We start from the raw sequence: 19,324 nt of genomic DNA, 5'->3' as shown, positions 1-19,324 counted from the left end.
TACCCCTCTACACAGTAAATACTACAGTAACATTTACTTTAGTAACTACGCAGTGTCTTTGAAAAAATGGTACTGTAGCAAAGGCGGGACACTGTAGCAATTTTTTAAAAATCAAAATCCTGTAGCAGTTAAAAACCGGGATTTCTGTGGCGGGAAAAAAATATGCCGTGTTTTGCACGGTGTTCACACTAGTGTGTGTATATATATATATATATACAGGAAGTGAGTAGTACATCTGTTAGTATGACAAACCTCTAATGATTGGATTAGTTACTTTTGAAGCAGTAGGTGCATCACCACGATATCATATTCATGAAAACGTAGAAGGTTATTCATTATGATATGCATAAGGTCAGTGTTCGAGACTATTGGGTGAGTTTTTTTTTTGTGTTTGTTTGGGACCCAAGTGTTTTAGGTTCGGAGTGAAATCGAATGGATTTAACTAATGACGGTTGGTTGCTTTTGGGTGCTTATGGCATCTTAAGTACAATGCGGTTGGTTAACAACTGTCAGGTTAAACTATTTTGGTCCCGGTGCCGTACGATGAATGATAGCTGTTGATGCGTTTAGTTAGTATTCATCATTTTAGGGTTAATTTCACTAAACCCCCTTTAAGATTTGGTTTCTTGGAAAACCCCCTTCAGCTTTAAAATTTTTCAGGAAAAACCGCTAAGAGCATTTATTTGTGGGTTTTTTTTCGCCAACACTCCAAAGAAAAGAGGGGTTTTTTTGGGGGGTGTGTGTGTGGGCAGTGGCGGAGCCACATGGAGCTTGCCTTGGGCATGTGCCCAGGGCAAGAAAATGAAAATTTATTTTTTATATGTGGTAAAATATCTTCCTCTTCATTCTACTCATCCACACAATCTATACTGTTATGATAAAATCTAAGGATCAAAGATATAAAGATAATTTGTCTAATTATGATTGTCTTTTAACATAGAACTGTCACATATTTGGATGAATATGACAATGAGACGCAACTTAAAACAACTAAATTTTTTGAGTATAAACTGAAAATGTGACAATATAAGGGTTGCTATCAAATTACAAGCTAGTTTCTCAACAATGTGTTCCCCAAACGCAGCCTGACGGTGCTCGACACAATCGCCAACATCGGCCTCCTCTACTTTGTCTTGCTCGACACAATCCCTTTATTTTTCGCCAGGGCAAAAAATAATCTTGGCTACGCCACTGTGTTGTGGGGGTGGGGGGGGGCGGTGTTTGAATATTTTGAAAGTTAATGGAGTTATATCCAGAAAGCCCACACTTATTGGCGCTTGAAGTTAGACGCGAAAGAGTAATGCTATTAATTTGAAGGCGGTGGATTTTTTTTTGCTGAAAAATTAAAACAATGATGATTTTTGATACATTTGAAAGTTAAGGGGTTGATCTGACAATGCCCAAATTTGGGGGGTGCTTTTTACGGTGAGGGGGGGGGGGGGGGGGGTGAGGTGATTGGGGGGGTCGGGTGGGTGAGGGGATGTGTACGTAACGTTAGAATATAAAAATGTAGCCCTCAACTATCACCGTAACTTTCGAGTTTTGGTGTAAGAATTAGGTCTTTTCACATGATGTTAGCTGCGTAATTCTAAGTTTCAGCCCATAAAAAAGACATTAAATCTGCAAGACATGTCAGAATATAAAAATATAGCTATGAACACTCACCACAATTTTCAGAGTTTTGATTCTTTCACATGTGGAGAAGAAGAAAAGAGTGGCATATAGAAATACATTTGTTGGCAGGTAGAGAAGAAGTTTGTCAAAATCTGAGCCGCACAGTGGGAAATTAAAGAAAGAAGAGGAGGATGCACTCTTAGATGACTTATACTGTTATTAAAAAAAAATCATTACTCTCACAATAGATTGCAGACAAATTTATTGTGTACTCACACTCCACTATTAACTTCATAACGTCCACTATTAACTTGTACAATGGTGGACATCCAACTACCAGTGGTTTCATCATTAGGGTTATTTGCATATATATACCCCTTAAATTATAGGTATTTACAAAATATCCTCTAAATCTCAATATTTATAAAAGTAGCCCTTAAATCATAAATTTTGAAAAAAATTACCCTAAAAGTAATTAATTATCAACTTTGATAAGCCAATTTATAATCAGTGTAAAAATTATAACAAAATAGTCAAATTTTTAGCACCATGTTCATGATTTGCTTAGGGTTATTTTTTCCTTTCATAAAGTTGATGATTTGAGGGATAATTTTGCAAATACTAAGATTTAGAGGGTATTTTTATAAATACCCATGACTTAAGGGTATATATGCAAATAACCTTTCTTTATTTGTCTTCAGTTGTTGTGTTTCACAAATTTAGATATCAACCCAATGTAATGCGCTACCTAATTTTGCTTGATTTAGTATTTAGATATCAACCCAATGTAATGCACTACCAGTGGTTTCTTTATTTGACTTAAGGGTATATATGCAAATAACCTTTCATTAAAGCAAAACTAAATGAGCTCAAACACACCAAAGCTTGACACGTCAGCATTTTAGCCATCTAATTTTTTTTGACACTTGGACTTTTTAATCAGCCGTTTATTTTATCAAGTGTAAATCCTAACCATTAATCTAATACTAAATCAAGCAAAATTTTAATTTTCAAATAAATTTAGGAATTTTATCTTATCATATGCAATTCTTATGCAAAACCATACATTTCTAATTTTCAGTTGCCAAGTTTCATAGATTATTGAAATTTGAAAAATCAATGGGAAATGATATTTTTGATAGTTTTTTATTTTTATTTAACAATTTTTGTGTAAAAGATCCTAAAGAATTTAGCAATTATTGTTTATGATTGTGCTGGTGTCGATTATATCTTCTCATGGTTACTACGAAAAACTCATCCATTTTGTTCTTAATATTACAGAGGTAACCTAGACATTTTTTGTCACTTGTAGTTAGGACAAATTTTCAAAACCGACCCCTTTGGATTTTTAATTGCAAAAAACGACCTATTTCAGTTTTATTTATAAAAACCGACCCAGTTAGTTGAAACTGGGTCGGTTTTTGAAATTTTTTTTTTCCAAACTTCACGGGAGTTCAACTCCCGTGAAGTTTTGTTATGAGAAAAACTTCACGGGAGTTCAACTCCCGTGAAGTTTCCCAAAAAAATTTAAAAAAACCGACCTGTTTTCAGCTAAGCAGGTCGTTTTTTGTAAATATTTTCAAAACCGGTCGTTTTTTGCAATTAAAAACCCAAAAGGGTCGGTTTTGAAAATTTGTCCCTTGTAGTTATTTATGAGATTTGATGTTATACTCTTTTTGCGATTGTGAGATGCTAGATTAAAGCTATTATATATACTTCATCTATATTTATCTAAAGCTCAAAAAGATTTGTTTTCCATTTTATGCCTTTACTCATTCAATGCATTTTAGTTACATGTGAATATTTTTTGTTGATATGATCAACATATTATAATACAACCCTCATTTATTTATTTTTTACATTACTGATTCATATTTTATTTTTTTTAATTTTTAATTTATTCTTTCATATTCAAGGTATTAAATTTTATCCGCCAAATAAAGTGATATTAAACATTTGCTATTAGTCGAAATATACTTCTAATATATTACCTAATTCAAAATATATTTATTTCCAATTATTCAAAAATATTTTTTCTATATACAATTGCCTAATATTTGAGATCTATCTATATTTATAATATCTATCATATTAGGAGACATAAATTAGAATATATTTCATAAAATTTGAAAATATATGATAAGATTCTTTATATTATTTGTTTATATTTTAAAAAACTTTATTAAATAATAACAATATCTTACTAAAACTTTATCTTTATATGCGAAAAATCGTATTAACTAATATATACTGAAATTTTTTTGACTAATATCTCTTAATTATTAAAATATTGAAAAGGCATATCTTACTGAATGTTATTTTTTGGCATGTGGACTTCTTGGTCAGCCATTTATCTTTATAAGTGTAAACCCTAAACATTAGTTTTTTTAATTAGTACTTAAAATCACACAAATATTTATTAATGTGTAATTTTTAAATAAATTTAGGGATTTTATATTATCATATGTGATTCGTATGCAAATCTGTACCTTCCTGATTTTTAGTTGCCAAATTTTAAGATTATTTAAAATGTAAAAAAAAAGAGGGAAATGATATGTTTTCTAATTTTTGACTTCTTAATTAACAATTTTATTGTAAAAGATCCTAAAATTTTTAGCAATTATTGATGATGATTGTGCAGGCATCAGTTATATATAGTCTCGTTTATGTCTTCTCTTGGGGGCTGTTTGGTTGCACACTTTTTGAGAAAACTTTTCTCAAAACATCTGACAATGGCAAATTTGTAATTAAAAGTTTTCCAGAGATTTCTGTAAATTGTGTTTGATTCAACAAAAAATTTACAAAAATATTTTCAATAAAATATCAAAACCTACCAAATTTTACAAAAAGCAATTTCCTCTCAAAATGAGAGGAAATCACCAGAAATCTGACACATACCATATTTAATTAAAAATCTACAAAATCTTGTTATTTTCTATAAAATTATGAGCTATTTTCTTGTTTTGAACCAAACAAGCAAAGTACAAAAAACAAGAAAATTGGTACTTTTTGATTTCTCAAAACTTTTCCTATAATTTTTTTAAGAAATACAAGGAAATCATATTTTAGGTAGAAAACATTTCCTATAATTTCTAGAAATTAAACCAAACACCCCCTTGGGTAATATGAAAAACTCATCCGTTTTTTTCTCGATATCATAAAGGTGCCCTTAAAATTTAATATTTTTTATTTTTCACTTAGATTTATTTACAAGATCTGATATTATACTCTTTAGTATAACTTTATTCATGTACGAGATCTGATATTATGCTTTAATCTTATAATATTTTAAGGATAGATTTTTGATTGTTTCTAAAGTTTATTTATATTTAATTTTCTACTATTTTTAATTTTTTGATGCTCATGAGCTGAAATTCTAGGTTTTAATTCTGAAGGCCGGAGATCACTTGAAATCACAAGTACCTGTTGAAATTTCTAGGATTCTCTAGGATTTCTTGCTATTACGTAATTAGGGTTTCATTCTTGATTTTATTTAATTAGGTGTCACTCTTGATTTTCTTTGATATTATTACATTTTTGTATGATTTTAGTGAATTGTGGCAACTTAGTTGTGTCTTTAGCTGAGGATAACCAAACTACTACAGGTTTATCTTCTAATTAGAGGTAGAACTTGATTCTAATTTTTTTCTTTATTAGGCTTAACTATTCTTTTTTTTCATTTATTCTATTTTTCTCTAAATATTTCACCGTGCTCTAATTTGTTTATTTTGTCTTTTTAGGATTGACAATAGGTGTTTTAAGAACTGTGAATTAAGTGCACTTCTCTTATCTGATGTGTAGGTGAGAATTTTCATTTTCTTTATTTGTTAATATATTTCTTTTTTGAAGGTTCTGTGCTAAAATTAAAATATTGTATTTTAGTTGAGTACAGTTGTAGCAAGTTCTACCAAGAAATTGATGGGCATAATAAATCATTTTTCTGAGTTCTTTAAAAATGGGTTCAAAAAAAGAAGGTCCTGCTTCCTTTCCCCATATTGTTAAAAAACAAAAATCGTTCCTTAATTTGATAACTATTTAGGTATGAATTCTTTATTCATTTTATTTCAAAATCTATTTTTTTAAGTTAAAGATTTTAAGAAAAGAAACGTTTCGATCTCTTCAATTTCAATTAATTACGTTCATCCCTATTAATTTCTTATTATCCTAAATTTTATTCATAAATATTAATGAATATCTCCTAATGAGAATCTCTATATATTCCATTTCTAATTGTTATTTTTTCCATTTTAGAATTGAGAATGTGCTTTATAATTAATGACAGAGGTATCATCTCTGATATGAATGCTCAATATGTAAGCATTCTACTTTTTCTTTACTTTTTATTGTTTTTCTTTATTAAATTTATTTTATGTTTATTTACTAATCTTACATGTTAATATAGTAAAATTGTAACACGTCCTAACAAGAAATCGATGGACATAATAAATCAAATAAATTTTTTGATTAAAAATTATATTTTCTATTAATTACATAAACATCTAATTCACTTATCTAATTAGCTAAATAAGATTATAATAATATTATTTTATTTAAATTATTTACTTAATCAATATATACATTCCAATAAATCGTAAACTAAATCAAGAATATGGAAAATAAAAGAGATCATATGACAGGTATCAGACGATGTACACACGTGTCTTTGTAATTATCAAAATGTGATATAGAAATTGAATCGTGGGAAAATGATCGCGCTTAGCACGAACTAAAATGCTAGTACTGATAATATAACAATCAAGAACTAACAAGTATCAGAATCTGATTCGCGACAAAAATAAAAGAATGCTACGTTATTCTGGCGGTATCGTTTACACTAAGACTGTTCTCGATCACTCTGCACTCTTCTTTGAACCTGTTCTGGACTTCTTTAAAAGCTCGAAGAAGTTTATACTGCTGTTTGGTTTGTACGTGGAGCATCCTTGTGAGTTTTCTGTGCAGTGGAGTTCTGTGATTTCCTATGACAGTCTCTGCAGAAGTTGTTCTTTCTGTCGATGTCGAAAGCTCTTCTTCTTGATTTGTCCGAGAGACATTCATATACCTCCAAGTGAAGCTTGTATTGTTCATTCAAATCCCATCACTCAATGTTTTCATGTTTCAGGTTTACGACAGACCTTTTTTAAACAGACAAACTCGATCAAAGCACAAGCACTCAAAATACTGAGAAAAGAGACGATACGAAGATTTAACGTGGTTCAGATATCTCTCCCAATCATCCAATGTTCCCAATAGAAACCTACGATTCCTCTTAATCAACAATTTGAATTACTCACTGCGGTGACCTGAACGGTTGGGAGGTTCCATTATGACTCTCACGGTCTTGAGTTCAATTCCGGACTAAATGCGTGTGTGTGTATCCAAGCAGGATACAAATGGTTAATGATTCTAAATGGTTAATGATTCCAAAATCTCAAAGGTTCAACGGGCCTACATTCCGTAGATTGCGATCCATTTTTAATCCCTTTGTTCCTCAAGTACTTGTATCATTTTCCAGTTCTGTAGCTTCATTTGACATTTATAATCTACATGATCATACATTGAGTAGAGTATTAGACCATTCGGTTTAGTTATTAAAAAACAGAGTATGGGTCTTCCTTCTTATGAACCCTTGAAGCATCTAGGCAATGGATAACTCTTGCCTATACAAACTTCTAAAATTTGAAAACTCCTTTCTGTGAAAAGAAAGAGAAAAGAAAGCAGAAGTTCATATAACAGTTGCTGTTGTTGTTTCCAAAGACCTATAAATAATGTTTGGTTTATCTTCATCAATGGGAAAGTTCAACTTTATAAAACTATCCAATTGGACTAGCAAACAATTATAAAACCTACAAACAAAATTTTCATTCTTAAAGACTAATAATTACCATAACCAGTACACTGTCCTTGTGAAATAGGTTACCATTTAAATGGGAGTATATTAGATCTTTATCAAAAAAAAAAAGGAAAAGTTAATTTGAGAAGCTAATAATATATATTATTGTGAGAAGTATCGTTGTGTTAGTTTCCATAGTTTCTTACATCAACTAGTTCGATTCAACTTTGCACAAAATCAATGGTGAATTTATTCAGTTTACTTCAACTGGTGTTTTCAAGTATAAACATATTTTACTCTCGTTGGAGAAAAAGTATATGAAAATTGATTATGGAACAATAATTATGAATAGTTATCAATAGATTACGGACTAAAAGAAAGAGCGCTAATGGATTCATTCGAAGGAGATTGTGATTCATTGTTACCTAGTTTACGGTCATATATTGTTCATGTATTCAAAATTTGTAAAAGTGAATATTCCCTTCTGCTATATTTTATGCTTATAAGTTACTTTACCGTTTTTATCATCATTTATCAGCCAAAGTTCTCCATACTCGTTTTCTTTATTAGTGTTTCATTTTGGATGGAAATTCACCCATGGGTTTCCTCTTGAGACAATTTAAAGCAACTAGAGATCTTAATCGTCCAAAAATATTTAAGAGTTTCGGGCATAATGTACGTTGAGACTCACACCAATGAATTCATGCTCATCATGAAAGTTTTAAGTAATGCGCGCGTTGAAATCTTGAAGGCTGCCACAAGCATTAATCGACCCTCGAAAATAACATAAGAGATAAGAGATTCACCCCCCGAGATCATACACATTAAGGGCCCGTTTGTTTCATTTTTTTTAAGGAGAAAGTTAGAGGAAAGCTGCCAAATCTGACAAAAATTGTCAGTTTTGGCGGGCTTTCTTGCAAAAACGTCTTTTTTAGAGGCGTTTTTGCAAGAAAGCCTGCCAAAACTGACAGTTTTTGTCAGATTTGGCAGGCTTTCCCCTTCCCATTTTTGCAAACAAACAGCTAAGCACGTGAAGAAATTTGCAAAATAAACTTTTTTTTGGCCAACGGGCCAAAAAAGGTCAATTTTGCAAACCAGACCATTCGAAACATACGGGACTAGTAGTCCTGTATGATTTAATGCCCTATTAAATTATACGGGACTACTAACCCTGTATGTTTCGAATAGTCTGTTTTGCAAAATTAACCTCTTTTTGACCAATTTATTTTGCTAAATATTTAACAAAACGGTCTGTTTTGCTAAATATTTAACAAAATAGGTCTATTTTACAATTTTTTTCCTAAGCACGTGGATAATCGTCTGGTTCAGGGCAAAAATGAGAAGCGAAGGCGAAACATCGACCACAATGAATCGTGAGCTAACAATATGCATCAAACTTTGATACACGTGTGTACCGTGCCAGTCCAACCAAAAACCAAAAACCTACCATAGTACAAACCAACTATGATCACAACCTCAACATAATTCTCTAAAGGAAACACACATAATAACAGTGGGATTAAAGTGATGAAGATGACGTATACTGTAAGGCATGAGTCCTTCTGAACAAAATAATGTTGCAAACCAACACGCTCAAAGCAAAAACTAAACAAATGATACTAGACAAATTTACCCCCCTGTCAAATAAGCCAATGGAATCAAAGTCTTGGAAGCTATGCGTTAGCTTATATATCATGTAAATGCACGAATTTCAAATTGTGTAGGCTGTTCTTAGTTTTATGGCAAAACAAGAACTACAGCGCAGTAATCTACAACATATCAGGGGCCATCAGCAATGAGCTTTGACAAATTCTTCGGACTCGCACTCGTACTCTGAAGAATATATTAGTTTCCGCGGCAAGGATGCAGAAAATGCAAGCATGTTATCTATCCCCAGTAGAGCATTTTCACCCGCTGCGAGTAACAAAGAGAAACACACGGGTTAGAAGCCATTTGTGATATAGCTCTTCAGCTTATCGTCAATCCACATAGCTTGAGATTTCTGTGCACTTACTCAGGATCAAAGCAAACAAACTTGAGTTGCACGCATAAACGAATGCAGGTCAAAACAAATCTTGTACAGAAATATATGTTTCCCAAATTTAAGCGGCTTGTGCCAAGCATAATATTGTGTGCCATTGCCACAATAGAGACCGAAGACAAAACATGCATGAAATGGGACTAGTTCCCTTGAGACCTAGAGGAGATTGAGGAAGGACCAAACTGTGGGTAAAAGGGTGGAAGGGCTTCACTCCAATAAACTACACCAGACCACAAACACCTAGGCGACCCAAAGTTACATGAAAAGATAACAATTCCTTTTGCACTTTCTTTAGTATGAAACAATTCCTTAATAAAAGTTTTCTTCAAAGTGAAACAATTCCTTTAAGCTTTCTTCAAAGTGCATAAATATCAAGTGCAGATCATAATTCTACATCTAAACCTCTCTTACATAAGAGTTCTGAAAAGAACAGTACAAGGGTGGTACTCGTACACCACTATCTCTGGACTAAACTATTTAGTGCATATGTCTATTCATACTCAGTACAATACTCTCCTCGTAGAAGAGACAATAACCAATCTAAATGATCTCACAAAAAATCATCATGTCATCTAAACCCATATTGTGGTCCAGACCATACTTATCTTCACAAAAGGAACCCAATTAAGCGCTATTTGCTTGAACAATGCCACAAAATTAACTTCTTTGCTTTGATACGTTAGGGTTTCTTTAAGGTAATTTTGGCCATATAAAATTAGAATACTTCAATACTTTATTGCTAATCATATTTCTTGCTTATACATAAAAATCAGCTTTTCTTCTGTTCTCCCAGAAACTCTGCAAACAACCTGCAGAATCTCACATCTTTGGTATGGAAAAATATTTTTTGATGGTAAATACACAGGAAGGAGAAAAGATACAATGCCGTTTTTTTCTCCTCAACTTCATGGCATAAATAACCGGACATCATTCAAGACGATATGCAAATCTTGAGTTGGCCTAGTGGGAGAGACACAGAAGAAAATAACACACAAAGTCACATGTTCTTAGGATCAGTTCTGTATAAGCAAAAAGACCCCCGTCATAAAGAACCGGCTACAAATTTACAATATCTAATGTAGTTCACAACAACATCCATCAAATTTATCTTAACAGCACAAAAAGGCCTCCTCTTCCTTTTGGGTTCTACATGCAATCGGATATCAATGTATCCAAACAGCACAGAAATATGAATATCAAAATCCATATTTTGTCATATAAAGGTATATGTTTTTTATTCAAGAGTTGGATAGGGAATATAGACTATGGAAATATTCAGCTATTAATATGGTTAAGCTGAAAATCCAGATAAGGATAATGATATCCATGCCTTCCACACGACATATACATTGCAGCATAGAATCTGTAGAGTATAGACATAGAAACAAGAACAGACAACAAGTAAGCTAGTAAATAAAAAAAAATTATATATTAAACTTTTTCCAAATTAACATAGCATGTTCTCATGGATATTAAAGGCAGAAGGCATTTCTAGATGTCTGCCACAGATAGTCACGTGTGGTGTTAGACATCAACACATGCAAAATTTTAGCAAGATAACCATACATGTTATATTAATAAAATGTAAATGACAGAAAATAAAGCTATATGAAGTTACAAAAAAAACTACCGAACATTTCCAATACTACATATTCACAAACTGGTTCCATAATTAACAAGCATCAAATTACCCGCCAGCTCAATAATGATGACTTATCCAGGGCCATAAGACATAAAGCAAGCAGGTCAAAGGCCCTAAATATAAGTTATCCTCCATCTACATAGATCTATGATACTAAAGCAGATCTAGATGGGGGCTACTATTTCACCTAAATACCAAGTAAAGCAAATCCAGCAAACACAGTATGACTCCAACCAAGCATTACCTATCTTCGACCAGATAAGGATCCAGATCATCATAGAATCCAGACACAGATCTAGAAAATGCAAGACTATAAAAGGACATGAACTCTGATCTTCTCATAAGTTTTTTCCAGCTATACAATTATAGATAACAAAGCAGAACCAATAGTAATTTCCAAATATGAGGCACCTATGGATATACAGAATGATCAAACATAAATGTCACAAATCAACTCAAATTAGTAGGTAATATAAGTTATATAATGTTAATAAAAATGAAAAATTATCTTAACATAATAAATATAATCTTGTTTGATTTACAATTTACAGACTAACTTAAGTGGTTACCAGCAATAAGCCACTTAAAGCATTGCTTGCTCCATTAATATAAGATAACAAAGTTGATAATGGTACATATACAACAGCACTTAATTTCTAAAATAAGTAAGAGAAACTAGTGTATGGTTGCAAATGAAAGGGAATAGGTAGGAGTATTTTAAAACAAATTTAATAATAGGCTGTAGGTAGGGATTCTAGGGCATCTCCGGAATAGGTAGTAGGGTATTTTAAAACAATATTATGGAATCTAAGGCATAACGGTAACAACAATAGGTAGTATTTTAAACAACATTACATTAGGTTATAGAGCATCTAGGGAATAGGATCCTATAGCTAAATGTGTTTTAAATAAAAAATACAAATGAATTTGTCATTTGTATCCTGATCAACTCAGGTTTAGGCAAGTACCTAGGAAAACTAAGGCTGCAGATAGGTTAATTGAAGAAAAAAAACTTGACCAAATTGTTACAACACTCTATGCGATGATGTGAGAGCACGATGTAGCCTGAACATCTAGGATTCTAGGGAACAAGCGGGTCTAGGTAGGGCAATTTAAAAAAATAAACAAATAGAAAACAGCCTATGAAATCATGTTGGGACTAATTTGAGGGGCTAATTTCAAATTTTGAACAATTAAGAGACTAATTCATAAACTTGAGAGAATAATTTGACGGGACACTAATATCTATAAATGAGATGTTGGGTACTTTTTAGGGAGGGGGGGGGATGTAAATGAGTATGTAAACTAAACTATAAGAATTGACTTATGGTATATTTAAGGTGGTATTTAGATTATAGTATATTCAATGTCCAAATGTGGACTTACGGTATATTTAATGTGGCATTTAAATTATTCATTATATATGCAAAAAATAAACTACTATGAGTTAACTTTTAAAAATTTTAATGTTTTTATGCGTATAAATATGAATATATTATCATTATTATACATAATAATGTATATTTTTATGTATAATAATTTATATGCATAAAAAATATATATTAATCAATTGATTTGATAAAAATATTAAAAAATTAAAAGGATTATTATGTATAATAATGATAATACATAATATATTTACACCCCTAACTTAATGTGGTTGTTCTCAAATATTTTACAGGGCATAATTAAAATTATGAACTCTAGAGAGAGAACTTCTGCTGGCTCCTCACGTCCATCAACTGTAATATATTTACCATTTTAAATTTGTTATATTCAAAGCATGTCATTTTACAGTCATCTGTTTTTTTTAGAAATTTGATACATAATATTTTTTTGTGGCGGGGGGGGGTTGTTGATTGCATTGTTGTTAATCCAACCTCAGATGGCGGATCAATTGCCTCTTATGAGGATCCAAATGCGGTTGTGCAAGAAAATCTTGATCTATACTATAATGCAATTCTAGTTGGTCAAGTTTCTATTTTAGGTGGAGGCGGTTTATATATGTGTCCACATTGTGATAATGAATAATAAAAAAACTTGACGAAGAGCGGATTAAAACGGCACACAAATGGAGTTGTTGCTTCTCCCGAAAACTCACATTCTTTAGCGAGTTTAGGCGCTTATTTAGGCATTGTGAAATACCTCAATGAGTACTAAAACGTTGCTAATGGATTAGTGAATTTGAACATCACAATTTATCTTAATGTTATCTCACGTATCTCATGCATTTGTAAGGGTTGTTTTCATTAGTTAAGGATGCAACTTGGACATTTTAGTAGATTTGTTAGTTAGTTAGAATTGTATGTTTCAGTATTTTTTTTTGATGGTTTAGTAGATTTCTATTATTTTCAACACATGTTTATTTGTTATTTTATTTCTGGTTCATACCATAACTACAATTCCAAAATAAATATTAACATTAGTTATATAATATTCCATTTAAATATGGAATATCGAGTATATCTGAAAGACATACTCCAATAATTTTAGATTAATTAAAAAGAAATGTTGTAATTTTATATGATAATGATAATACTAAGAAAAAAATAAACATATATACTTTTCTATTTTTTTATAATTTTAGATTAATAAAAAAAATTCACAATGATACTACGTCTAAATTCCCTGCTCGAGGCCCATACATAACTATTCGTTCGAGGCAAAGTCTTAACATTATGCACGTCATATCATATAAATGGATATTTGCATCAATCATATGTTAAACGTAAAGGATCAAATTTTTTCCACATACGCATAAAAAACAATATTAGATTAAAAATTTAAAAAAAATTAAACTCCTAGTAGTTAATTTTTTGCATATATAATGAATAATCTAAATACCACATTAAATATACCATAAGTCAACATTTGGACACTGAATATACAATAATCTAAATACCACATTAAATATACCATAAGCTAATTTTTATAGTTTATTTTACATACGCATTTATGTCTTTTCCCAAAATTTATTGATATTAGTCTCCCATCAAGTTATTCTCTCAAGTTTATGGATTAGTCCGTTAAATGTTCAAAATTTGAAATTAGTCCCAACATAATTTCATAGGTTGTTTTCTATTGGGTTTAATTTTTTTTAAATTGCCTACCTAGACCCGCTTGTTCCTCAGAATTCTAAATGTTCAACCTACATCGTGCCCTCACATGATCGCATAGAGTATTGTAACAATTTGTTTAATTTTTTTCAATTAACCTACCTGCAACCTTAGTTTCCATAGATACTTACCTAAACCCAAGTTGGTCAAGATACAAATGACAGACTCACTTGTATTTTTTACTTCAAACACACCTTACCAATAGGGTTCTATTCCTGAGATGCTCTATAACCTAATGTAATGTTGTTTAAGATATTGCCTATTGCTATTACCGAGATGCCTTGGATTCCATAATATTTTTTCAAAATACCCTACTACTTATTACCAGGATGCCATAGATTCTCTACCTACAACCTATTATTAAAGTTGTTTTAAATACTCCTACCTAATCCCATTTATTACAAAAATCTTTTATATAGATAAAAATTATTAATATAAAAAAGCAAAAATTATTTCAACTGGTAATATATATTCAAATAGTAAACAAATTAATTATTACTTATATAATAATTAGGTTATAAGATATAACGTTATAACCATATAAATTAGATAAACATAATAATATATTATATATATTTTTATTCTTTTCTTAATGTTTTCATTATTAATATAAAATTGAAGTGAAATTTCTTTTTATTAATCTAAAATTATTCCAAGATGTCTTTCAGATATACTCGATGTTCGATATTTCAATGAATGTATGTCTATGGCTTTTTACGATTATTTTTGTAAATGAAAGACCGAAAAATGAAAGTAAGATCGGCACATCGTGGTAAGATCATGCTTAGCACGGGACGGGCGTGTATGACAGGATTGCTAATACATGCCTTGACACTCTGAAGGATTCACTAGGATTCAAAATTACATCCATTTCAATTTATATATGAATAACTTCAACTTCCAAGGCCAAAATGGATATTGAGTTCAATTTCCGAGGGAACTCCATAGTTGTAACCATGTTCAATCTCTAAACAAATGAGTGTGATAATGACCATAATCAATTTGTATCGGTTGTTTGCACCTCCTAGACCAATCATCATCACCTATGATCATAAATAACGCAGAGGAGAACATGCAACACAAACCACGACACACATAAATATCATATTGCATAAGCACGAGCCATAAGCATTGTGACATTTATGCAAAATGTCTTAATAAACACGCATCAAAACAAGTTCTCATAATAAGTCCCTGCTAACCACGGTAAACTGGAGCTAAATATTGGTCGAAACAGTAAAAAAGAATTTAAGTAGTCCTAATAGAGTTAAACATATAAAAAAATTTTGATGTAGCTAAACCCAGCAAAATCAACTTCATCCTCAAGTTGAATTTTCATTCACGAATTATTGAGCAAGTGAAAACGTTAGTACACTTAGGTAGTGGAATTGTTACTACACTTAGGTTGGATTGCGGATGCCAAGTAGGGGTGGCGATTGGGTCAGGCGGAGCCAACCAAGGCCAAAGCCTATCGATTTCAAGCTGATACGGGTCGGGTCAACCTGGGCCACTCACAACACTAGGTCGGGCCAGAACCTAAGGGATCAAGCTAAGGGCAGAACCCAAGCTGGCCCACTGACCTACTCCTTCCATGTCGGGTCAGGTCAATCAACCCGCCAAAAAATTTCCTTTAATATTTTTTTGCCTTTTCGTACATGGGCCACTATATTAGGCCAGCCCAATGAACTACTTACTCTTCAGGAGTCGTAAGCACATGCTTTAATAACCTTCTCAAGTTTGTAAACTACTAAAATAGTCTATGTGGGACTAAAATCCACTCACTTTGTATCTTTTTTCTCTCATAAACTCTTGTCTCTCAATGGGATTTTCTACATAACTTTTCCATTTTTTCTTTTTTATTACTTTATTGGTAGTCCGTTGTTAACTTATTTGGTAGTATTGTAGACCAAAATTTAAGCTATTCATGATCAAGAATTGATTTAAATCACATCAAACGAGATTAGTTACAAAGTTTACAAACAGATACTTAATTCAGTTATCATATCTTTGACTTACATGACTTGGATTTTATTTATTTTTGAGTTGACTAAGTTTTTTCTTTCTCCTTTTCATCATGTTTATCTTGATCCCTAGATAAAGTGTCGCTACCACTATTTTCATATTTATATTTTGTTTTACATTTTCCACATGTATCTATTCCAACCGCTTCATCTAATGTGAATAATTCCCACACCTTAGATGATCTCCTGGTAGGAGATGGTTTGGCAATAGTAGGAGCTAGAGGGCCATCTACTTGGTTACTTGCAGTTGGTGTAGGAAGTGGAGCTTGCTCTACATGTGAAGGTGTCATGTTCTCTACTTTGGCATCTATGTTAGTGTGAGATAACTCTAGAAATACTACTATGAGATGCAGATGAGGAACCAACATCCATGATGATTAAAAAAATCGACCTCAAAATAAGACGCATGAATTTAAAAAAAAAACTTCACAATAAAAAAGTAGAGAATGCTTAGAATTGTAGAAGAAAGTTTGTCTTGATTTATTGTTGAATCTCAAGCTTTGTTCACTAGTTGTAGAAATAGAAGAAAACGGAGATTGAATTGCTTATGAGCTTATAATATATTAATAATAGAGTAGAAGGGGAGAAGATTTGGTGAGATAAACTGATGATTAGGGCAGGTATTTATAGTTTTTCATAGAGATTTATTTTGCAAAAGATATTTACAAAGCCAACAAAATTTTCTAAATAAAAAAACCTATAACATAAATTGTCTTCAACGGGATAATTTTTGCATGTTGGAGACACGTGGCAGCGAAAAATTGCTGCCATGTTTATCCAACAAGCAAAATTTGCCCTTGAAAATCATGTGGCTTATGGCCACCTTAGGAAGAAAAAAAACGAGCGGATTTTCCGCTCGTTTGCCTTTTGCGGCCAACATGGCCATGTGCCATGTCTACCACTAAAGTCAAATGAGGAAAAAATTGCTCATTTACTAAATTTCTCAATCTTCTTTTTATTTATTCGGGTCCAGTCATCCAAATTACATTGGTATATGAGTTTGCTTCCAGGTCCAGTTTAGGTTTGCGGGGCGGGTTGAACTACAGGCTTGTGTTTCACTCTTGAACTCTAATTCAAACCATCTAAAGTCCAGGTTAGGTCAAACCCGACCCAGTTTCTAATGGATTAGGTCAAACCCAACCCACATTAGGTCGAATCAGTGCGGGTTGTGGGACAACCTGGCACAATCACCACCCCTAATGCCATGGGACACTGAGAAATATGAGGGAGCTAATGTCATCTAATTGTATTAAGAAGATTTCAAAGAGCCAACATCCTCATTTTGCAGCTAGTTAGATATAAGGCGCCTGAGGCAATGTCTACAAATTCCCCTATTCTGGTTTTTGTTTGTGTGTATCTGTCTTTCTGTCATTCTTAATATCAACGTAGAAGGCCAAAATGTCACAAACGGCTAGCCTACTCATGATCCAACATTGTGTCTCAATGTAACATCTATAACCCTCTCAGCATTTAACAAGGGCTAGCCTACTCATGATCCAACATTGCACCTTGTAGACAAGTTTCAACTTATTTTAGAAGCAGAACTGTATCAAAATAGCTACTGACACTATAGTTAGTTTTTAAATTGCGATTGCTGAGTGTATTGAGTTAAGGGCACTATTCAGGTGGAGCTTGCGATTGTTTCTTCCAGTATAATTATACATCTGTTTTGCATGTTAAAATGTGATTCCTCTTAGAAATGTTAAGGCTAATCAGTTCCAGAGTTGTATATACAGGCAATACAATGAGTTGGTTCTGAACACTAAATTTGTAATGCTCTTCTCACGTTTGCTTCCCAAAACTAAAAGGAGTTACACAGTAATCTAACTTCAGCCATGTTCCGCCAATAATGCACACTTCAAAAGACAGCACAAAATGCAACTGGAAAAATGATGAAAGCATCGAAATCTTGTACAACTGAAACTGTTCTGCTGGGAATGTGCAGTACATAGACTTTACCAGAGGATCAGTCAAAACATATCCAACCATCAAAGAATAAGTTATACCAGTGTGCAGGCCCATGTAGAAAGGAAAGTGCTGGAAAAGTATTCAAAATTTTGGACAACAACAATATTAACATGGCAATACATGTAAACTCTGATGATCAGATCATAGATTTCATTTAGCTTTAAAAGCGGAGATCTAGGAAATTTATAGGAAACATTAACATACTAACTATCAACACGTCACAGCAGGTTCTCTAAAACAAACTGTTGTGGCAACTTGGAAGTTGGAACACATAAACAAAAATCAAAGATGCCTATTACACCGCCAATAAAGAAACTGCTAATTCATGTAAGATGTTCCCCATAAAAAGAACGCAAAGGGTATTGAAGTACCCTTGAACTTTTAAAAAGGGAATTGAAATATTACATTAAACTTTTTAATGGTTAGTGCTTATGCACAGTGTAAAATCAGTCAGATAAATGAAGAGAAGAGTAACGTTACTTGCGTGGATACTTTGAGTTCTTACTAGCGTCGTTTTTAAATAATACTGAACTTAGTATTTATAAATATGTACAAAAAAAACTAGTGGATAAGCATATTCGTGCATAACCCTATGTACATTATGTTCTATTGTGTAATGTGCCAGGTCACCAAGAATAAAGCAACTAAGATCACAGTTCTTAAAATAGGCAATGTCAGGATTAAGGAACGCCCAAAACATGGAAAACAACCGTGAGCAGAAACCAAGTACTGCAATCTGTCAGCAATAGCTAGCAGACATAATCAAAACCGCTACCTTACAGTAATGTATCGCTATTCACTTAATTTGTTTATGAAAGGCAAAACATGTTAAAGTTATGCAGGATTAGAATATCCGATCGATCTTTTTCCTATGACCAAACAGAACAAGATTAAGCTCACAACCCCAATCATAATTTGTAACATAGAACAGACCCAACTAGACTAAATCCACAACAAAATAACATGCACACACCAATTATTTCCAAGCACATTCTATCAAGGAATTCCACAAATCTCAAAAACTCACCAAGAACTTCCATTCGAGCGATGTCAAAACACCACGAGCAGCGAGAAGAGCATATAAACCAGCCA

General features: G+C 32.3%; 1 protein-coding gene across 1 annotated transcript in view; it reads right to left on the bottom strand.

Annotated features, from left to right (window-relative positions):
* Positions 8,910-19,324, bottom strand: part of LOC109831425 (protein YIPF5 homolog) — a 12,496-nt gene continuing 2,081 nt past the window's right edge. Inside the window, exons 2-3 of the mRNA XM_020398748.1 lie at positions 19,260-19,324; positions 8,910-9,358 (exon numbers count right to left, since the gene is read on the bottom strand). The exon at positions 19,260-19,324 is cut by the window's right edge and continues 653 nt beyond it. Coding sequence (XP_020254337.1) covers positions 19,283-19,324 — 42 coding nt within the window. The 3' untranslated portion in view covers positions 8,910-9,358; positions 19,260-19,282. The remainder of the gene's footprint in view (positions 9,359-19,259) is intronic.

This window comes from Asparagus officinalis, chromosome 2 (assembly GCF_001876935.1).
Source record: "Asparagus officinalis chromosome 2, Aspof.V1, whole genome shotgun sequence".
In the NCBI taxonomy this organism is placed as follows: domain Eukaryota; kingdom Viridiplantae; phylum Streptophyta; class Magnoliopsida; order Asparagales; family Asparagaceae; genus Asparagus; species Asparagus officinalis.
Note: the sequence above shows the minus strand (reverse complement) of the source record. Positions and strands in the feature narration are given on the sequence as shown.